General features: G+C 35.6%; 1 protein-coding gene across 24 annotated transcripts in view; it reads left to right on the top strand.

Annotated features, from left to right (window-relative positions):
* The window catches only part of LOC135205701 (adult enhancer factor 1-like), a 271,537-nt gene that overhangs the window by 165,370 nt on the left and 81,942 nt on the right, over positions 1 to 24,225 (top strand). Inside the window, exons 6-9 of one of the 24 annotated variants that reach the window (XR_010312576.1) lie at positions 3,495 to 3,557; positions 4,078 to 4,401; positions 4,571 to 4,654; positions 7,813 to 7,932. The exons of 15 other annotated variants lie outside the window; for them this stretch is intronic. Coding sequence is in view for 8 of the 9 variants with exons in the window: in XM_064236671.1 (XP_064092741.1) it covers positions 3,495 to 3,557; positions 7,813 to 8,023; positions 8,293 to 8,348; positions 16,595 to 16,906 (642 nt within the window). In the remaining variant the exon portion in view is untranslated. Of the gene's footprint in view, positions 1 to 3,494; positions 3,558 to 4,077; positions 4,402 to 4,570; positions 4,655 to 7,812; positions 8,024 to 8,292; positions 8,349 to 16,594; positions 17,091 to 18,354; positions 18,746 to 20,743; positions 22,230 to 24,225 lie in introns of those variants that run through there. 8 more of the 24 variants (XM_064236671.1, XM_064236670.1, XM_064236673.1 and 5 more) reach the window with 8 other exon arrangements.

Here is a 24,225-nt window from a genome sequence, read left to right as displayed (position 1 = left end):
ATCCCAAATAACTGTGATGTGTAGTGTCATAATGGAGTCAATTTATCTTGTCATGTGAATACTTATGTGAGAATACTCTTAGTTAAATAAATTGAATAAAGAAAAAGTGTTTCTTCTTAATACCTTTTGAATTTTAACATTAATGTTCACCCAAGTTATGCAAAGAATTGTATCTATTTATAAGGAGATTTTATACAATTTTGAATATTTGGTATATACCCATTTGTTCTTTTTAGTTTTTTCTCTAAGTCTCTCCTAAATCTTACTAATGGTAGTGGAATCCAACCTCTCTAGTCTTATATTATGATATGCCAATTGCTGTGTAATTATGATGGAGTTAAAAAAACTTAGGTGAAAGAACCAGTTGCAATGTTAGTGTTGGGCATTTTGTCTTAAATTCATATTATGTTTCAGCCACCTTATGTTATGTGTTTTCTCATCTGGTACCATTTGAAATACAGTTTAGGTTTCATATTAGGTCGTTTTGTGCCACTTTTTTTAATGTGTACTAACTGTAATTACATAATAGACTTACCATGACTTGAGAACTTGTCTTTCTATACTGCAAGTTGTCCCTTTCCCCCATTTTTCTTTATTTGGCTAAAATTTTAGCTACTGTTCCAGCCAGTTGAAGGAGTATTCTTCTGTTATTGCCACACATTAACCAAGAGGCTTCCATATCCTACAATTACTATAGGAAGGCTTGTCAAATCCTGAGGTAGCTCAGTTTGTTATGATTTTGTCATCAATGTTTAAAATTTTTAAGTGCTTTCCTTGCTCTTATTTGGCATGACTTTTATAACCCCATTTTAAATACGTACTATGAACCGAGTATTTGGCCACAAGGATGGTGAAGCTGGAGAGTTATAACCCCATTTTAAGTACGTACTACTATGAACCGAGTACTATTTGGCCACAAGGACAGTGAAGCAGCAGAGTGTATGATCTTTATCTTTATTCTAAGGCATTTTGCTTGAAAGTGCCTTTGAAGAAAGACAAAGACCATGTACGCATTGTATAGTTTTGTTTTCCTTGTGGCGAGATGCCCTATCCCTTATTTCCATGTTAGAAGTTCAACATTCAAGTGCTATGTGTCTATCTCCTTATGTGTCAGTCTCCACCCATTTTCATTCCTGATGCTTTTTTCTTCTTTCGGTGAGTCATTGGCTAGCTTTGCTTTACCTTGAACTTAGCATTAAAAGGCTTTCCTATATGTGTAAAACTTAAAAGGGGATAAAGAAAGGAAGTCTTGAAAGTGGCTTCTGTGCTAATCCAGGACTCTTCCAATTGTGACTTCCAGAATAGAAAGAACACTGTAGTTGCTCTGTAGTTATTGGGGTATATTGAACTTCTCGTGGGTATGACAGTTAATTAGGGGCTTCAGTGGGTGTTACACAAAAGGATGTGCTCATATTATTTTCAGACATTGAAGCAGTGACTAGGCATATTTGAAAACTTGAAGGAAAGTCTTGGTGGTTTACTATGCGGTAATTTGAATAGAATGATTATACCACACATGGAAAACTTTCAATACACCATACTTATGTAAAATGCTGTGGACAGGCTATAATAATAGTAATGGCTTGCTCATATTGTAAACTCTTATTACCCCCCAAAACACTGATAACTGAAGCATTGTCATTTACAGTCTTTGAGTCGTACATGTACGTATATTTATAGTACTGTCATTTACAGTCTTTGAGTTATACATGTTAATTCCTTATTGGGTTACAGATTCCTTGCTATACAATCTTTGATTATTTTAACCTTACCAGCTGGCGCTTGGAGATTATCCTATTGTTAAGACTGAAGGTTTGTTAGCTATGAAAAATACGAATTGATTAAAAATGTCATTTTTTCCTTCAAATATTAATTAGGAAGATACTATTTATGTGGATTACAAGAATTAATCATTTTTCATTTCTCATATGATTAAGTTTTAAGAAACTAATTGACTTGAGCTGTAAAGCCAAAGGCCAAACACTTCAGATCTTTTGTAAATAAAGAATTTAAATTATTGGTTTAGTATAACAGTAGAGGCAGCCCTCGGTTAACAGCGGGGGTTCTGCTCCCAGCCGATGCTGCTAACTGAAAATCAGCGATAACAGCACTAAAAAACTGCTTAATGGCGCTGCTAACCGAATATTGGCGCCATTAACCAGAGATTGGCGCTGCTGTTAACTAGAAATTGGTGCTGCTAACCGGATATCGGCGCTGCTAACCAGAGATTGGCACCGAAAATCCAGTTAACAGCATCGCTAAACAAGCGCCATAAAACCGGATATCCGTTAACTGATACCGCGGTTAACCGAGGGCTGCCTGTACATTGGTCCCCCAGTATTCGCGGGGGATGCGTACCAGACACCCCCCTCTGTGAATTAGTTAGAATCCGCGAATACTTGGAACCCCTATAAAAATGCTTAAAACCTCCTATTTTGTTAGTTAAAACTCAAGAAAAATCCACTAAAAATGTTTATACCTGTTTTTTTTAATAGTTTTATCACAAAAAGTGCACTTTATGATGAAATTGATAAAAAACCAGGAATTTGTGGATGTTTCTCGTGGAAAAATACCGCGAATAGGCGAATTTTCTGCGAATAGTGCGGGGAAATGTTTGAGAGAGAAATCCGCGAATGCGTGAGTCCGTGAATCCGGAGAACGCGAATACTGGGGGTCCACTGTACTACTGTACTGTAATTCCATTTGCTTACTTTATGGAAGTTTGAAATATTACTGTAACATACACTATATGTAGTTACCTCCGTGACTTCCTTGAATTTGGTTATGTGATCACTCGAGGAGTTCCTAAATGTGGGCCACTCTTAAGTGCAGCGTAACAACAAAAAGTCTTTTTACTTAACCCTTTGAGATTCTGGGAAGGCCCTCAGCCACACCTGTGGCAAATGAGAGTGACTGTTTTTGAGCAAAGCCATGTTCTTCTTTCATCACAGTGTAAATTTATGTTTCATGGACCAGTATTATAGAGGCAGTCCCTGGTTATCATGGGGGTTTCCGTTCTCGGCAGGGTGCTGATAAGCTAAAACCGCCATTAACCGAAACTTGGTGATTTATGGCACCGAGTTTCGGTTAATGGCGCCTATGTTAGGTATGCTATGGTGCCATAACTCTATTATTGGCACCTTATGGCGGCGATAACCAAAGCTCGGCTCATTATGGCGCCATAAATCACCGATTTTATGGCGCTAGACAAGTGCCAAAAAAGCGGATCACCATTAACCGAGTCTGCCGACAACCGGGGACTTCCTGTATCAGGTATATTGTCATCTTGAAGCTAAATATTTCTTATACTTTATTGTAATGTGTTGAAAATTGAAAATAACAACAGATGATTTCAAAAGGATGAATGGAAGTTTGTCCAAAAATTTCCATGGATGGTTATCTGAATGTTTGATCTTTACAAGATTGCAAATGATATCATAAAAATCTCAGAGGGTTAAGCACAAAGTCTTTCTACTTGTGCCTTTTTCTTTCAGGGGCACGAAATGCTTTGGCGTTCCTCAAGTACTTTAGATGGAAGTATGCATTCTCCTGATGTGGTAAGTTTCTTTTCAGGCACACGTACGTAATATGTTGACTCACCATTTGGAATGACTGGAACTTGTCTGCAAAAGTAATGACTTCTTGCCAGGAACAAGGCTGTGGTTAGAATAAAATCTCTAATGCATTTCTAATACAGTGGAATTACTTCAAAAGAAGATAAAAATATTAATCCTTGCTATAAGAAATTGGATTACGTATACGATCTAGAGTAATACAATAGCTTCCTTCCATCAGAGGGTTGTATTGTATCTTATTACACAGTAGTATTATGTTATAGATTGTTGTTTCACTACTTAGTCTTTCCGGGTAAGGGTTGAAATAAAACAAATGCTAACGAAGTTTGAAGTTTATTGGCATGATACGACCACCACACCTGCTGTCTGCAATTTTTTCAGTAATTATATAATCGGAAAATGCTTCTCAGATAAAATAGAAAATAATAGAAAATACTGTATTTTCTTAACCAAATCCAGATTTGGATTGTTTTTTCAAAATGTTGGCGAAATGTTTTTGCAGGTCAGTCCACTGCCTCCAACCAAGGACTTCAAGAGGTTTAAATGTGTTTATTGCTCCTACTCGAGTTACAACAAGACAAATGTTTATAACCACACTTTGGTGCACACTGGAGAGAAGCCATACAAGTGCTCATACTGCCCTGCTGCATTCAGAGTGAAGGCCAATCTCAAGCGGCACAAGTTGGTGCACACAGGGGAAAAGCCCTTTGCTTGCAATATGTGTTCCTACACTGCCAAGCAGAATGGTCATGTCATTATGCACAAGCTGAGGCACCACAGAGTGACAGAGGGGAATTCTTAAGAGTTCAAAAATGCTCTTCTGACGGTATGTTGCTGGAGATTTATTCTTTTCCTGATGGGATATGGGAACTTCTCTGTTTCTGATTGTGAATGATGAATACAAGGCTGTGTGTTGCATGTTACAGTATGCAGTATTAAATTTGTCAATGTACATTTTATAGGAATAGGTGGCAACACAAATTATATGCTTCCAGGTCATATGGAATTTCACTGTGTCCCCTTATAAAATACACTGGACTACAGTGTAAGAAGATTTTGTCACTAGAGAATAATTTAAGGTATGTACAATTCTTTAATACCCTCGGAGTTCAAACATTTCTTTTATAAAATATTTAATGTACCGGAAACACTTAATAGTTAGGTCTTGAATCATTGTTTATTTGTTAATATCATAATCACTCATCTTGAAGACTATCTGTGTGTCTTGTTTCAAAGCGTAGACAATTGAACCTTATATTGGCTGAATGTTCTCATGTTTCCACAAGTTCCACAAATGGAGAGGGTGCACATTTCTCTTGAATAAACCAACAGCTTAATATTTCTTTTGATGTAAGTGTCTCTCTTTTTTGTATTTAGGACAAGAAGAAATACCTACCGTTTGTTATCTGCTTATAGTTGCAGGAGGCTAGAAGTGAATGAGTCACAGGTTCAGTAAAGCCAACTATCTATCAGTTTAGCAATGGTTCCTAGGTGGGTAGTGAGTTTTAGGTTTGTGTATGTTTCTCAATTTTGGGGATACGTATTGCCTTCACTATGGGATTTTATTGCCACCTTATATTTTTATTATGCTGTGCTCACTTATTTTGTTGCTGCACTCGCCTAGCCTTCCAAGTTTATGTGATATTCAGCGGTAACCCGTGATTTGATATTCTGAGGCTTTCAGTCAAGTGAATCTGAATGGCATTATGATGTAGATTTTTTTTTGTGATATATTTTTGTATTTTTTTACAAAGTGAACTTTTTCCCTTAAATATGGCATGTTCACTTTGCAAAAATTACAATAATAACAACGCTTGGTAGTTTGTATTCCAAACTGTTAGTAATAAGTATCAGACTTTCAATTTTATCTCTCAGTGATAGTCCAGTAAAACGAGAGGTCCTGGTTTTGGGAACCTTGGGTAGTTTGCTATAGACTATACAGTACTTCTTTTCATTTTTGCATGCTGATCAGTATTGGTACTAGTATGGATATGAAACATATCCATCATGTACTTATTTTGAGGCTATGTGATAAGTACATAGTTAGTCATACATACAATAAGTGAGAAGTATGATAGGACTGTTCAGATATTTTCCAATGAAAGTTGGTTGCCTCTTTTCAGTAGATTTTGTTGATTCTTTTTTTGAGAAATCAGGCTCTGACATCATCTGGTCTTGGATGTTGAAGGCTTTAGCTGCTCATTATAGAGGGATTCGTTTGGGTTAGTAGGAAACATTATAGTTTGTATGAAATCGTGTGTTCATAGAAACTTATCGTACAATTTTGTGTCTGGCATTCTCTGATGGTTATTTGCTTTAAAGATTGTAAAGTAATTATAATGTACCTGAGAGGTTGAACTAGAGTAGTAATTCAGCTGAAAGATGTGGGAAAGCAAAATAGAAGAACAGAGCAACAAAGTGTGGATCATTTGATTTAGTATTTCCATATCAACTGCATTATTGAATACCCTGTACTCTTTTCAGTTTCCAAGGTGTAGGTATGCAATATGTATAGCTGTAAGACCTAACAAAAGAATTATTGCCTTCATACACTAATATAAAACTAGAATACCCATTGCCCTGAATGTAGCAGAGGTTGGTTACATACACTGACGATATCTCCTTAAGTTTTGGAGATATATGTTCTGTCTAATTTGTAAGGTAATGTCTTCCGTGGTTTGGTTTAGTTTAATTCGTGGTTCTTGTACTCTTCCATCATTGTAGCATTTACCAATGAGTACTGCCCTGTTTTATGATGGTAGGTATATCCTTCCCCATGAAGATTTCACCCTTGGGCTAAGAAGAACCAGCAATGTTTATGAAAGATTCTAATTGCAGTCCATTATTGTTAGTTGGTGATGGGTACATGAGCTACTTCTAGGTAATTGCACCCAGTACAGTATTTGAAAAGCAATTGATATATGACCTATATGTATTCATTTTGTTTGTTGAAATCTTCGCTGAGGTTAGCTCTATAGTTAGTGAATCCTCAATACATAACTAAGAAGTGGACGATGGAATTTAATTTGCTTGTTTATGTTCTGAAAGTTTACATGTATGCTGACTTAGGGCTTATATGCACAAGTTGCAAATGTGGAAGAATTAACTGAATGAAGTTAAAGAGTTGAAGGATATAAATCCAGTTTCTAATATTTGATAACACATTTTGAACTTTGAGCAATTATTAAGGAATTCATTGAGTAAGTGATAAGGCCTTCAGGAAAGGGAAAAGTACGTATAGGAAGCTCAAAATTTATTTATTCACTGGAAACTTATATGGTAGTGGAATCATAAGTGAAGTCAGAGCAAATATTGCTTTGTTCTGTCATAAATGTCAAGAAGAATATATACTTGGATTAAGAAGTGTTGCTCTTTTGGATTGTTGACCTTGGCTGTGAAAAGTGATTTTATTCTCATACAAATTTGAGTTTGTTTTGTTAGGAGAAAGTGTGACTAAATGCATTACCCAAACACTGGCAGGAAAGAACAGAGTTTTTAAGTGAGGCTTGGGAACAAAATAGAAATTGATCATTTATGTTGGGGAATTCTTAGCTTAGAAAAACTACGAGAAATGGTAAACCACAGAGGCTGTTTTAGTGACTGGATAAAAAAGGCAGCTTTGGAATAGAAAAGCATTCGTGCAGTAACCCTTAGGAGCTGACGAGTCAGACTGGTGATGTTCTCGTAGCTTCTGATTAAAACGTTTAAGACCCTTGACTGAAATTTTGTTGTTCCCTTTTTATCCTGTAAGCTCTTCGGCAATATTTGTAGGCTGTGGAAATCTTTTCAGAGCTGTTAGGCTGTTTTTTCAAATGCAAGAGGAGATTGGTGGCATACCCAGAATATTGACATTTAAAATTGGTGTTGATGCCTACCTCTATAATTATCATTTTATCTTTAATATATACAATGATGGATATTAATTTAACAAAAGTTTAGAATAAATGGGAGCTGGTGATTTTGCTGTAGCATAATTAGAAAAAAATTTTCTCTGTATTTTTGCCATTAAATGCTCATTGCATTTACCACATTAGGAATATTTTATTTTCGGGTGTTATGTGCAGTAATGTTCAAGGATTGCAATGCTTCAAAATTGAAAATGTGTACACTTTCATATTTTAAGATCAATAAAAATAATAAAGGAGCACTTTTGTTTTTTAGATATTCTTGTGGTAAATCTGCCACAGCATTTTGAACATATGTATTTTGCAGTTATGTCAAGGAAGTATCTTCGCAGGTTCCACCGGGGATTGTTCCTGCTCAAGTTCATCCTGCCAGGTTCACCAAGAGGTACAAATGCCCATATTGTATGTACACGAGCAATTACAAGACCCATTTCTCAAATCATATATTGGTACACACTGGAGAGAAGCCCTTTTCTTGTTCTTACTGCCCTGCAAGATTTGCCGTCAAAGCCAATCAGAAGAGGCACGAAAGGGTCCATACAGGTGAAAAGCCCTTTGCCTGTAACATGTGTTCCTACAGTGCAAAGCAGAATAGACATTTAATTTTGCATAAAATCAGACATCACAAGAAACCAGCTGGACACTTTTAAGTGGAAAAAAATGCTTGTAATATTATAATATGAGCACTTCTAATAAGGGTGTAAATGAACATAGATTTTAATTTAGTTTGCTGGAGGTGGAAATGTCAGTAAGATGAGTAGACAGAATTTTTCCCTTATACTATATAATATCTTGTCGCATTTCCTTTCTAGTATACTATGCAGTTGTTTTGCAGTTTGTCATGTTATCAACTAGCAGTTCATGGCAGGTATCTAGTCAGTATTTTTTATTTGATCTGTTGTCATTGCAATTTGTTAAAATCTTAAGTATGGCTTTTCAAGGCATGTATGTTCTTCATATTCTGTATTTGTATGCCACTTGGAATTTGTTTTTCAATGTAGCCTTTGCAAAATACATGGATTTTACATTTCACCTAACATGTTTTGTACCCTAGTAGGAAGGGACTTGGAGATTAACTCTCTTGATGAACTATATACGTACCATACTTTTATTTACAAAGTTTTATTTACAAAGAAAGTTTGCTGTCCAAGTAGATATCAATATTATCATTGCCTATAAAATTAAAATGGCAGTCTTTAAGTTAAATTTACGTGATTTGAATTATTGCTGATCTGTGGGAAATCTTGTGGATGTTTTCTATGCTTTCTTAAAACTTGCTACAAAATGAAGAGCCTTAGAAAGTCAATTTGATTAAATAAATTAAATGAAGAAAATAAATAGGTTAAAAAATTGTGATGGCCAAACTAAGTATACTGTATGTAAAAACTTCTGCAGAATATTAACATCTGATAATGACTCAACTTTATGCCTGTTTAAATTGGTAAGTATAATACTATGGGCTCTTGTAAATACAGGTTCACAAAGTTAATGTGTGCAGAGAATTTGGATGCAGACCACCACTATACATACTCTGTTTTTTCCATCTGTCCATCCGCCTGTGGTGTTTTCTCATGGTAACACTGCGTCCCTGGCTTTAAATAGTTACGCTATGTGTAAGTTTTAGGTAAATAAAAGGATATCTGGGTGTACATTTGCAACTGAAGTGTTTTAATAATTTACTGTATGCGAATTACAACGTTAATATTCGAAATAGGATATTGTTTAAAGCCCGGGACGCAGTGTTACCATGCGCAAACACCACAGGTGGATGGACAAATGAAATAAAACAGCGTATAGTTGTTTTTCTCTGACATGTGATGTGCTCTTATTGATACATAAGGTACTTCCTATGATGAAACACTTGGTTTTTGTATCCTCATTAATCATATATTACCTTATTTCCATAAACAATGAAATGCCTAGTCATACTCAAACCTGGATGAGTCAAGATTGAGAGGCTAAAGCAGCAAATGCATATCCCCTAATATCTCACGCATTTATGTAGCTTCTGTCGAGTCAAGTTTATTACACTTAACGGGAATGCCATTATCATGTTGTTCTCTCAGTGCCCTAATTTTTTTACTTTAGGGGAACAAAGAGTCTCCTGCTTGTGTGTACAGGCTGCCCAAAGCAAAGTTCGTGTTTCACATCTTCAAGGACTTGCTATTGAATCATGTTTATGACTACCCCTCTGGGCCATCTTGTGTGTTCTCATTGTTTGAGCATGCCGAATAAAATTTTGAAGACTCCACAGATGAACTTCCTAGGCCTGTTACTCTTCCTGTATGACAGGTCATTGCCAACAGTGTGCTGGTCTTTGCTTTTCTTCTGTGGTTTGTCTCCCTGTCTCCTACAAGGGTTGGCTCATACTATAGGCCTAGCAGAGAATGAATCCTCCTAATTCTTAATGAGACATTGCTAAGGTTCATTTGATGATCCTTTCTTTGGGCAGAGCTGCCCTGCCATCCTACAAGTTTGGCTTCCACTGTACCTCCTGATGAATGTCAGGTTTAAGAATAGGGCTGTCACCTTCAAGAATGTCAACCATTTTCCTTTTTTTTTTTTTTTTACATCCTTCTGTAGGTCTGCTCCAGTCTGCACATCATCTCACTGTCCATACCCTCTCAAGTTGGCAAACATTTGAGGCTCTGTACAATTTAACACCAGTAGTCATCTTCCTTCCATCGTAGATGTACTTACTCAGACTCACAATGCTTCTCACTGGTCATTTATGTTTTATGTTTTCCCTTTGTTCCCAGCTTGGGAGGCTGAACAAAACAAAATTATTTAGCAGATGAGGAAAATGGAGATGAAATTCTTTTTACCTTTGGATGAAATATCCTTTGGTGAGAAATTGTCTCCAGTATTTCCAAGGGCTCTTATGAGACCTTCCAGCTACTATTTGGCCTCCCTAGTTAATATGATCATCAAAACTACAGGCAGTCGCTGGTTATTGACAGACCCGGTTAACCCATAAACGCCGACTGGACGTATTGTACGTCGACTAAAATTGTCTGTCGGGTGCCAAGTGGATGTACGGTACGTTGACTACAAAATGTTTTTTTAAATATTCGGGGAAAAACAGTTATAGGCCTAGTTTGCAAAAGATTTTAAATCGCTCCCCTTGAGGGATGCTGGGAGTTCACGGATCACGCTGTTGTTTTGTTTACATGCATTACCCAGCCGCGCATGTGCAAATTTATTTCTTTCGCACTACAAAGCATCAGCGACACATTGTTGGAGACCTACGGTCAACTTTGATTCAACCGAAATGGTTGAAAAATGCAATTGTAAGTTAAAACTTTTACAGTCTAGTAACATTCAATCATTTACCTTCATTTTGCAACAAATGGGAAATCTCTAGCACAATATTTCGATTTATGGTGAATTTTTGAAAAAAACTTTTTCCCTCCCTCCGCGAGCAATAACTCCGCCGAAAATCTCAGAATTTCTTTAGTCACCTTGTCGTAAGTTTCGCACCGTTTTCTTTTAGGCCTTACATAAAGTGTTATACGTAAAAATGCGGAATTTCATGTAGAATACAAAAAAAAATAACTCGTGGTTGTAGCTTTTATCAGTTTTGAAATATTTTCATATAAATCACGATAAGTGCCAAAATTTAAACCTATAATCAACTTTGACTCAACCAAAATGGTCGAAAAATACAATTGTAAGCTAAAACTCTTACATTGTAGTAACATTCAATCATTTACCTTCAATTTGCAACAAACTGGAAGTCTCTAGCACAATATTTTGATTTATGGTGAATTTTTGAAAAACTTTTTCCTTATTTCCGCGAGCGGTAACTCGGCTGAAAATCTCAGAACCTCTTTAGTCACCTTGTCGTAATTCTCGCACTGTTTTCTATTAGGCTTTACATAAAGTATTTTACATGAAAATGTGCGCAATTTCATGTAGAATAAAAAAAAATAACTCATGGTTGTAGCTTTTATCAGTTTTGAAATATTTTCATATAAATAGCGATAAATAGAAAAAATTTGACCTTCAGTCAACTTTAACTCGACCAAAATGGTCGAAAACTGCAATTGTAAGCTTAAAACACTTACAGTCTAGTAATATGCAATCAATTACCTTCATATTGCAACAAATGGGAAGTCTCTAGCACAATATTTTGATTTATGGTGAATTTTGACGAAAAAAAAAACTGTTTACGTCCACGCATTACGAATTCATGGATTATTTTGTGATAATATTTTCTCTGTGTTGCTTTGATCGTTTTACAATTTGTTATATACCAAAATCATCGCAATTTAGTGTACAATACAACGAAAAAAAAAAATAACTCTTTACCTTTAACCGTTTTGCTCACAGCGTGATTTATATACAATTTATATATGAAAAAATTTTTTTTGCAGTCATATATTCCAATATTTATATATGATGATATTTTTATCATTTCTGATGGTTGCATACTAAACTTCAGGCAATGACAAACAAAGGAGCCAAAAATGAACTCCTAATCTTAAAAACTAAATGTGCTCTGATTTTTTGAAAACAACTTTTTCTGCTTTGGCTCTAACTCCCAAACACTGCCGGCATACGACAGACACTTTTGTAAATAGAGGCTCGGCGTTTAAGGGTTAATGGTGATCTGGTTTTATGGCTCTTGTATAGCGCCATAAAATTGGCAATATATGGCACCATAACAGGCAGCGTTTCGGTTATCGGCACCATACAGTGCCAATCATAAGAGTTATGGCGCCATAACATACCTAACAGAGGCGCCATTAACTGAAACTTGGTGCCATAATAGCCATAAATCGCCAAGTTTCAGTTAATGGCAGTTTTCGCTTATAAGCACCCCACCGAGAACTGGGGACTGCCTGTACTTTCCCTTCTAGCTCCAGCATTCAAAGTATGTTGGTGAGGTCCACACCTTATCTTATCTAGAAATGTGAACCCACTCATAAAATGGTTTTCCACCAAACTCTCTTTCACCTTAGATATGGTTTTCAAAGTACAATCTTATAATGCTCTTGACTCAAAAGTCCCTCTTTTTGTTATTCCCTACTTAGGCTATTATTCATCTCATGGTTATTAACTTTTTGTTTCAGTCCAGTTAATTTGCTCCTCTAAGTGAAAACAATGCCATAGTCAACAAAGTGGTAGTGTCTTTTCATCTGCTCTACTGCAGTGCAGGTACACGAGTAGACGGTTGAACATCCAGCACAGTGGCCAACAAGACACATCCCAAGCAAGATGGATGCACATAATTACAAAGAATTCAATTGCTAAAGTCAAGAGATAGGGACAGTTGATCTTGGTACCTTGACTTCCAGAAATTTGTTCAACTTCTAAAGCAGCTTGCTTATGGTCGTTCTTTTTTCGACTTCTGATGTTGGTGTTGTTCTGCTTAGTCTTCTTGCACCCATGAACTAGCAAGACATCTTTCGTATCCATTTAAATCCGGAGACTTACGCCTTTCGCTGTTCTACATGTTTCGAAGGTGATTGGTGAGATGATCATTCCACTTCTATGGTCTTGCAGTTCCAATAACAGTATGACGTCTTATGTTGCCCCTTAAAGACTAGACTTTCAGCTCAGTACTAAAGATTCATTCGTTACCTTTGAGTTGACCTAGAAACTGTGTGCAAATTGTCATTTCTCTGACTAGTGAGATAATGAAATGAGCATACCCTGCAACGTCCTGGTGGACGTCAGTACGGTTTGGGCCAGATCTTTCGAGGCCACGGTCATCGGTCTGTCCATCCCACTCAAGAAGAACCTGTCATTCAAGTACTAGGATGGAATGCAATCATGCAGATCACATTCATCTCCTTTTACCTTGGGATATTGGCCATAGGTCCTTGAACACCTTTTCCTTGTGTCCTATGGTGGATGCTCAGCAAGTCATGTAGTTCACCCAGCTCTTGAGGGGCAGGTTGCATCTCGCCTAAGTTGTGTGGCTTCAAGGAGAAAGGGTGCATGGGACTGGCCTCCTTCCTTGCTCCTGTCTTCCTTCCTCTTCCAAGGGACAGAGGAACAGTGAATGAGCTGTCACATGCTGGACAGGTGTGCTTGTGGGGATCTAGATGACTGAGTATCCTATCTGTAATCTAGCTCTATTTGGATTAGTAGATGCATATCCTTCTGTCTAGCAAGGGGAGAGAGGGGCTGACTGTGAATAAACCAGTAGGTTATTCTTGGCTATATATGTATATGGTCTCTGACACTGTGGGTTCATCCAAACCTTTTTGAATCAAGGATATTACATTCCATTAATCAGAAATGCCCTGAAGTCTGGCAATTGAACATCCCTTTTGTTCAGTAGACCAGAGGTACAGTCTCTCTCCTTTGCTCTTTCATGATCAGGCAGAAGGCACAGGTGAGCTGAACTACCAGTCATTTCAGAGCTTGACTCAAAGTCCTCCCTTGAAAAGTAAGTCTTGCATATATAAAGAGGAAGGATTAGTAATTTTGTAGGACCAAATGACAAATTTTAAAAGTATAATTTGTATTTTCCTAACATAAAGCTTGAGGTCTTTACATGGGCCCACGTCTTACCACCCCCTCACTCTGAATTTGGCTAAAAGGTAAACTGCGCAGGATTAAATTCGCACCAACTTGGTGGGCAGTGCTTCTGTCCCTACTGTCAGTAGCTATTACCATAACCACCTTGCAAAAATTTAATGGCTTGTTTTCTATGTGGCTGAAAGTTAATCCCGTATGTAAAGACCTCAGGCTTGTATTTTAGGAAAAATACAAATTACTTTGAAAATTTGTCATTTGTTTAAGACAAGAAGTGAGAGCAATGCGGGTGTCTTACGCCCAATTGGCCAAACACAGTAGGAGCTTTTCAATTTACACTGAGATAAGTAGGTGTAACAGGGTATTTCCTTGTCCACTGAAGTAGTCAAGTGTATGATAAATGGGTTGGTATAAGGAAAATGCTTTATGTGTTGAAAAAGCTGTATTTGTGGTCATTCTGCAGTCAGAAGTTTGTAATCATTATATGCCAAATCAGTTTGAATGAATATTTCTGATAGTATTGGCATAGTAGAAGTCCATTTAACATGGAAAATATTTCTTTCTGAAAACTAATGCAAATAGAAGCAGGTATGTAGACTATATTGTTAAGATTTCAGATAACAGTAGAAAAATAATAAAAACTAAAAAGGATACTATGAGTAAAATTGTGATAGTATTAAATTCATAATAAAGTATCCTAATTCTTATAAAAGAATGAACGCAAAAATTCCTCTGAAACTTTCACCTTCCCTTACAAATTGGAATACAGACAAGTTAACTGTGGCATTAATATACCATCAGTTCTACCAGATATATTGAAGATTATGTATGGCAGTTACAGTCCATAGAGCAGTGTCATAAGCAGTCATTAAAAAATGTATATGCAGTTCAGTATCAGGTGTAGAAGATATAAATTAATATTTTTTTATTATTGAAATGTCTTTAGTCTAATGGTTTGGCATTGTAATTTATGGCATACATTGCTTCTAGTCAATTGCACTGAGTACAGTATTTGAAAAATGGTTTAGATTATATTGTTGATATTGCATTGGAGTTCCATTAATTACTTTCAGTTGAAGGTTGGTTACTTTGTGTTACTGGAATAGACGTAAATCTTTAATGTTGGGACATGTATGGAAGAGAGTCTCTAGAACCTTTTCAACTATATTCTTTGGTGGTTTGAATAGAAAACACTGTTAATTATCTGTGTACACATAAAGGCTAATTGATCTTAATCTTGGACGCAAGGAAATACAAAGTACGTAGTAGTATGGATTCAAAGGTTGTTAAATTTCTCTTGTAGTTAAAAAGGGTACTATTACTAAGCCTGGGTACTGTTTTTCTCTTATGTGTATCATATGCAATTTATGTATTGATTAAAAAATCTTTCTTTCTTTCTTTTTTATTTATGAACCTTCAACATTATATCTGTTACCTTTGGGGAGAAATGTAATTGTATAATTTTATGCCTTGAATATGGGTTTAGATATTAGTCAAAATTTTGGGGCAGGGCTCACAAAAGATGAGTTATTATCACCTTGTATAGTCTCAAAATTATTTTTAAAAAATATTGAAATATATATTGTTTATATATATTTTACAAAGTGTAACATGTTCATTTGCCTCAAATTTACTCGCTGGGTATATATGTGTGTGTGTGTGTACTATAGGCAATCCCTGGTTACTGGCGATCCGGTTTTATGGGGCTTGTCTAGCGACAACAATAACTGAATTTTCAGTCCTCACTTATTGGTGCCGAACCTTGGTTATCAGGCCAGTAACTGGGGATCAGCGCTAGTATCGCCGATTTTCGGTTATTAGCAACCGACAGCTTGATGATAAGCGATAATTGTCGAATTTTGGCTCCATATAACTGGTTCGTGGCACCTGTGTTAGTTATATATCGGTACTGATATCTGGAAGAGTTTTATTTCAGCACCAAAATTTGCTAATTTTCTTAGATTTTTGGCACTAGACTGCCTCCTAAAACCTGATCGCTGATAACTGAGGGTGCAGGTAACTGGGGAATGCTTGTATACAGATACACAGTAAAACAACAGAGAGTCTGTAGGATTTCTTTCTCACTTCCATACACTGAAAGTATGCAGTAGTAATATACTGTCTAAAGTGGTCTTTCTTACTGAGTTTCCACATGTTCCTTTCACCTTTTAGATTTTAACACCATGAAGTTTTACAGTAGTAAGTTTAGGTTATGTTATTGATTGTGCTCTTGTTTTATATTTAAATTTAGAATATATCAGACTACCTGCATTTCTTGGTTTCAAGCATATTTATGATTAATTGTTCATAAATGTATTTTATCTTTTGTCCAATTTGCATTGTAAATACTTGATTTATTTTCTCAAGTTGTATTTTAACTGTATGGGTCATAATTGTCAGTTCTTTATCTGTTATAGTACCTTTTCAATTTACGTCTACATACCTGTTTTCCCTTCCCAAACACTAAATAAAAAAATTTATACATAATACTGTGCATTTGTTTTTTTGCCCAGTGAGTGCTTTATTATTAAGGGTTTATTAATGCAGTATGTGTAACTTAATATAGAAGTAGGTTGATTTGTTTTTGCAATTCATTATTTTACTTAAGGTAACATCCTCTCACAGGTCCTAGCTTTGGCAACCAACAGTAAGGGAAGCTGGAGAGATGGAAATGTCAAGATTTTCCAGTGCCACAATTGCCCATATTCAACGAAGAACCGAACCCATTTGCAGCATCACATGCTGATCCACACTGGGGAAAAACCTTACGTTTGCTCTTACTGTTCAGCTTCGTTCACATTCAAAGGAAGCATGAAGAGACACGAGCGGACACACACTGGAGAAAAGCCATTTGCATGCTCAGAATGTCCTTACACTGCAAATCAGAGGAGCTGTTTGATGAACCACATGCAGAAACATTTCCAACAGACTAGATGAGTTGAACCCAGGCTGTGGTGTAAATAAATGGATATCCCTTGTTTACTGTTGAAACATTAGTAGTACTATCTCTTAACAGTCAGTAGCATTTGTGACATAATCAAAATGTTATTTAAACTTATAAACTCAATACACATAAAGTATATACATGTTGATTTTTTTTGTTATCCCTTAGAGCTTATTACCAAAATATGTAGAGAAAATCCTGAACTCCTATGCATATGTATTTTTTGCAGCAAATTAATAGGTATATGTTAATAAGTCAGAAAGTTTAGACTTGAAAACATTTCCAGGAAACCAAGATGAAGGTATAGTTTGTATTGATGTTTTCACAAAGAAAGGAAGTTAAATTCTTTAGCTCCGTGCTCGGAAGTAAAGTTGTTTAGCTGAAGAGTTTTGTAATGCCATGTCTAAGTATAACTTAAAACTTTTTTTTTTTTCACTACTGGAATTACTAATTGAATATCAACGATGTTCAGCCAAGAAGTTGAATACTGTGTTGTCCAAGTAAAACTCTTAGCAGATTAGAGTGTTCTATGCAAAAAGATGGAAAACCTGTGAATGTTTACATTTGATCTAGTAGAGCCCTGCACGTGCAGTACGTACATTTTTTAAGTTGTTGAATCAAAGGAGCATTTATGTTTTTCAACCTGTTTGCAGAGTCCTATTCAGTGAGGATCCTTCAACTGGGTTGCATACAGAAATCTTGCTACATTTTTAACTATTTAAATGATCAAAAATTAAACTTTTTTTTATTTTTTTTCAGCCTTCCTTTGTAGGATCTGTCACTTATTATTGCAGGAGAATTTCTGTACCAAAATTCAAGACCACCTGTCTGAAAGCCTTGCTAAACCATTCAGTCAGTAGTAGCAGTATAACAAGCTTCCTGTAGGAAAACCTGCAGAAAGGACATTTACTTACTGTACAAAATTTCATAATCAATAGGGTTAAAAGATGGAAAACATCAACCATTAAGATTATACATATTGCACTCCAGTAGGAGCAATAATGCTCAATGGATCCATTGATTTATTTGATATGCGACTAAGTTTAAACTGGTCTTAAACCAGGAGAGACTGTTCTGTCGAAATAGTACTATATCCCCAAAGCAGTGTTCTGAGAGTCAGAAAACCTTAATAATTTAAAGCCTTATGCATGCTTCTTGATCTGCCTATTTTGGTGTCAAGTTTTGGAACTACAAGTTTAAATGTAAGTAAAGATCAGTGCAAAAATTATTTTGGTTTAGCAATATGATTGGCCTCCATTATGTGTGTTTTTGATAAATAGATTTTTATATAATAATGGCAGTCTCACTATTTTATATGCCTTGTATGTGCCCATACCTTTTTTGTGCAGAAATGTGTTGATAATGTACCCAACTGTTCTGTAGATTAGATTAGATTTCTATGTGAAGTGTGAACTTTGACTGAAGGTGACATCTCTCACAGGTTGTGCCAGTGACGCTCAGCAATAAAGAGATGAGGAGAGATGGAATCGTCAGAATTTTCAAGTGCCCCAACTGCACCTATTCCACGAAGAACAGGGCTCATTTACAGCATCACAGTTTGATCCACACTGGTGAAAGGCCTTATGTGTGCTCATTCTGCTCAGCTTCCTTTAGATTCAAGGGAAACATGAAGAGGCATGAAAAAGCACATTCAGGAGAAAGGCCATATTCTTGTCCAAATTGTCCGTACGCAGCAACTCAGAAGGCTAATTTGATTATACACATGCAAAAACACTTCCCTCAGAGCTAGTTGTGCAGTCTAATAAGTGTTTTGTTGTTCCGATTTTTAGAACTTGAGTGTTTTAGTTGAGAGTTTGTTGTGTGTAATTAAATATGCATTAGAGATGGACAGTGTTTTTAATTTCCTTTTTTTTTTTTTTTCTTTAACATCAAGTGCCTACACATTTAGATGGATTATTGCCAAAAGTATAGTTTAGTGATGTTCATGTTCAAGGATTTGGTTGAACTGTTAAAATTTTATATTTACGTATATAATATATATAATATAATTCGAGCTACAAATGTCCTTTCATATCTAATTCGCTCTACCCTGGAATTGATATATTTTCATATATGTACCGAAGGGGAATTTTTAGTCTATAATAATTTCGTCCCCTCATGGGATCGAACCACCGTCCAGTCGGACGGGAACGAAATCAGGATGGTCTAGTGACGTTATCGAGTCGGCCAACAGAGAGGCTATAAGTTTATATAGATTCTGGCCTTACAAATTCACCGTCATTACAAGGCTACGTTGGTCAAACGTTCGAATTGGTTAACATGGTAGAGGGGGTTTCATATCGATTCTAATTACGAAAACGCTGAGTTCGACGGTGAATTTGTAAGGCCAGAATCGATATAAAATTATAGCCTCTCTGTTGGCCGACTCGATAACGTCACTAGACCGTACTGATTTCGTTCCCGTCCGACTGGACGGTGGTTCGATCCCATGAGGGGACGACATTATTATCAACTAAAAATTCCCCTTTGGTACATGTATGAAAATATATCAATTCCGAGGTAGAGCGAATTAGATATTAAAGGACACTTGTAGCTCGGATGATCTATATGAATCACGGTGATGTGAGAATTATTCATTACAAGGCTACGTTGGTCAAACGTTCGAATTGGTTAACATGGTAGAGGGGGTTTCATATCGATTCTAATTATGAAAACGCCGAGTTCGACGGTGAATTTGTAAGGCCAGAATCGATATAAACTTATAGCCTCTTTGTTGGTGGACGGTGGTTCGATCCCATGAGGGGACAAAATTATTATCAACTAAAAATTCCCCTTCGGTACACATATGAAAATATATCAATTCCAAGGTAGACCGAATTAGATATTAAAGGACATTTGTAGCTCGAATGATCTAGATGAATCACGGTGATGTGAGAATTATTATATATATATATATATATATATATATATATATATATATATATATATATATATATATATATATAATATATATATATATATATATATATATATATAGTATATACATATATATATATTATATATTATATATATATATGATATATATATATATATATATATATATATATATATATATATATATATATATATATACAGATAGATGTAATTATCTATATTAATTTTTTATGGTAATACTTACTTATTCATGTGGAGCCAATCAATGAGGGCTAACTTGCATAGCAAGCTTCCTAGGTACTGCTTTTAATGCCTGTAAATGCAGAGAAAAACCAAGTGGAGAGAAGAGAAATATAAGAAAATAAAGATGAAAATAAGTAAACAAACTTTTATACATTAGTAAACATCAGTGGGCATGCCAGTCAATAAGGTTGAGGTAACGAAGCATCAGGTAGTCTGAGAATGATGATATTGAGGTGCTAGTAAGTATTGTGTGTGTGTGAATGGACATAGCAAGGATGAAATAAATAAATGAAGTCCTTGCTGATCTACTGTCATGCAGCATTAGCAGTGATCTACCATCATGCAGTATTAACTGTAATAAGGTCCCTCTGCTTTTGCTTGTCTTCATTCTTTTCCCAAGTTCCTATCTTTTCCATATCTCTCGATGACCTTTCATGGTTCTTATCGTCCAGATTGTTTGTATTTTTCTGTAGTTTACGTTCCTGATTCTCTCCCCATATTTTTACGTGCCCAAACTATTATTATGTGAAACATGGATTATGGAACCTATCATCTGGACGCAACGTATCCCAATACGCTGTTATGTGGATTAAGAGAACTGCTTTATTTTGTTCTTGAAAATATGTTTTATTTTGGAGTCATAACATTGCTAGGATTTGATAACAGGAATAATATAGTAACCTTCTTTCCAGGTTGCTTTTGCAAGATCCCAAACTACAGGTTACACTGAAGAATGTGGGGTCAAGATTCACCAGTGTCCGTTTTGCCCATATGCATCAACTTTTAAGACAAACTTAGTGAATCATGTCAAGGTTCACACAGGAGAGAAGCCTTATGCTTGTGTGCTCTGCCCGGCCAAGTTTGCACAGAAAGGAAATCTAAAGAAGCATATCCAGAGTCATAGAGGAGAGAAACCATTTGCTTGTTCAAAGTGTGCCTACCGTTCAACGAAAAAAGAATATCTCTTAAATCATCAAATGAAAGAGCATGGTCATTCTCTGTAATATAAGTTATACAGTATGGGAGTTGTTTTTAAGATAAACTTCAATTATTTTTATTGTTTTGGAAAATGGCATCAGTATATGTTTTTAGAAACTTATTTTTACGTTGCTACAGTCTGTTGATTGTTTTGAGTTCCATTTAGGAACACTGGTTTTATTCATTGAAAAGTAGAAGGAATCAACGAATAGAATTTTTATTAAGTAGATGAGGGCATGCAGACATGTACAATATGTACACTAATTTTTATGGTGAAAGAATGATATCCAGTACAACTTTTCACACAGAACAGCAAGCTATTCTTACTCGTACATTATATAAAAATAAAGGTCAGTCAGTAAATTTTACAAAAAAGCAAATATACTAGTAGGACAAATACTTAGAAGATTTTTTGTGAGTCAAAATCACGACGATTTTTTGTGAGTCAAAACCACTCAGCAAGGTGAATTGTCAGAAAAAAATGTTTCTCATGTCAAAGAGGATGTGAGAGGTTTAATAATTTTACTTTGTGAGAGCTGTTTTGCATCATTATTATGTACTTGCACTGCAAGACAATATTGCTGTAGATTTTTATTGTTCTATTTTACCCAAGATTTAATGCACCAGTGTTTTTAGTCTTTTATTTAACTAAACCAAAGATTAAAACTTTTCTGTAGGTTCTTCAGTTAGCTGGTTTTTTTTATGTAAAGATCAAAGGAAACAATAGACTTAATGTTGATGCTCATACAGATATATGAAGGCAAATTCAAGAATTTTTAGTTTTAATGTCAATGTTCTTAATACAATTTAAATTTTCAAGCAGTGCACAATTGAATCCGCACAAACTGTTTGTGTATTTTTTTGAGGGAGGGGCCCCGTACTTTGTTTCTGTGGACCGTAACAATAAACAAATGATATATGTAAGTGGTGTCGTTAAGCTGAATCTGCTGTTGATCAATGTATCAGTTTAAAGAGAAGAATGTCCCATAAATCAGAATAGTTTAAAGGCCGAGTTTTTACTCAACATCTTGTCTTTTAAGCATAAATATATATTTCACATAAAAAACTACAAACATCCCAAGGTTCTATAGCTGTTATGTTTTGGTAAGGGTTAAAGTGTAATATAATGTAATCTGAATATTTGCCATGTGACAAAAAATAGGATTCCCCAGTAGCAGTTTTGTGTATCAGTGTTAGAACCCTATTGCTCTGTTGTGTATGTATCTGTTATGGGTTTTCCATTAATTACACCAGTTAAATTTAACATGAAATTCTGTTTTATTCCTCTGATGCATTTTTTTTTTATTTGTGGTAATAAAATTCATATCCATGTCCCTGGAAAATGATTTTCAGTCTTATCAACATCTGACTGGTGGGCAGTATCCTGGAAGAATAAGCTGTAATGCCCTAAGGAAGTTCTTTTTTTTTTTTTAATTTAATCTATAATTTCTTTTATTTCTTTGAAAGCTTACTTGTCTTATAAGAAATTTACATGTTATATCTGTTTACGATATAAATAATACTGCAAACATTAAGAAATTCTGAGCAATGATCATTAGTTAAAAAATGAGTTATATTAAAAAACAATGTTAATTGCACAAACCACAGCATTCAGGTAAACTGTGGGAAGGATGATTAAACAAATGTTCTGGTTATATTGAAAAATAAACACTTGAAATTGTTGTCCATATATTGTCCTCTTAATTTATGACATGTATATGAAGCAAGCTTGGATTTTCACATTTCAGAAACCAATCGGAAACAGAATACGGAAGTGATTACACCCTGTAATCAGTCTATGATATTTAGAGAAAGCAAACTGTAAAATCTACCAATGTACTATTGTTAGTACATATGTTGTTTCATCTGAGTAATATAACTGTAGTTACAAAATTCATTTGTGGTAGTATCTTAAAAGAAATAAAGTAACCTTTTCCATTTCACTTTTAAGGGAAGACAACTCTTCTCTCTCTCTCTTATTGAGATGATGAGAATTTTTATGGTACCGTATATGTTTATTAATATTTTCAGATTGATAATATAACAATAATAATAATATGTAATAATGATAATATAACTAATTACAAAATGCATATGAAAATCTTCTTCACGCCAGAGCTGACATATTTCAAGTTAATGTGACAGGTAGGGGGAGTGTTGCCGATTAGCAGGTCAATGATTCTCTCTCTCTCTCTTGTAGTTAGCGCGGAAGATAATTTTCAATTGATCTAATTTTACCTTTCCCATCCAGAACTGTAAATGTGTTGTTCAAAAACAGACACAACTGAGAGTTGTATTAGCCCAAATAAAAAGCAGTGTTTGTTCATGAAAAGGAACTTCAGAATGAGACAGAATAAAGTATTTCTTAAAAGTGGTTGAGAAGACTTCTCAAATAGATTGGTCGGAAGGGGGAAAGAAGAGAGAAATACTGTGTAATCTTCACACATACTTACATTTTTACCAACCATTTATTTATTTTTTAACGGTAATGTATTAGGCTAACTTTTAAATGAAATTATAGTAACTTTAATTTCATTTAAAAGTTGGCTTAATATTTAGAGAGGATGATCAGGGTAATATTTGGTGTCAAACTCTGGAAGTAAGCATTTATAGAGACCGAGCCAAACTTACGCAAAAAAATTCCTTTGTGCGAGGGGGTCTGGAACCTAACCTCACGTAAGTTCGGGGTACTACTGTACATACTACTTATTGTCTTTCATCAATCTTGCTTTCACCCTCTCCTAACAATCATTTCAACATTATTTCAGTGCTGAATGACCTCATAGGTCCCAGTGCTTGGCCTTTGACCTAAATTTTATGTTCCAACCTCTCTCTCTCTCTTGTGTTTTGCTTTATATATTTCATAAAAGTTACAGTGCAGTACAGTACTGTAATATCCTTTAATAAAATGTAGAAGTATAGAAGTAAAGAACATTGAACGAAAAAGTTGTAATGAAGTCAGATGCCTGCCTAACCCTCTCCCTCACTGCATTCCCAGCCTCAAAAACTCTGGCCACCCACCTTCATAAACAGCCCTATCTCAAGAGTAAATGTATCTGTAAACAGCCTTACTACCCCCTCTTCTCCCATGGCACCTAGGCTTCTGATGCCCCACGCCCCTTTCACCCGGGAAACTTTCCCTGTCTTCCCATACACACCTCCCAACCCTTCTCGGTCTCTTTGAGTGTAAGCAGTG

This window comes from Macrobrachium nipponense, chromosome 24 (assembly GCF_015104395.2).
Source record: "Macrobrachium nipponense isolate FS-2020 chromosome 24, ASM1510439v2, whole genome shotgun sequence".
NCBI lineage: Eukaryota > Metazoa > Arthropoda > Malacostraca > Decapoda > Palaemonidae > Macrobrachium > Macrobrachium nipponense.
The sequence above is the reverse complement of the archived record's forward strand: the minus strand, read 5'-3'. Positions and strand labels throughout refer to the sequence as shown.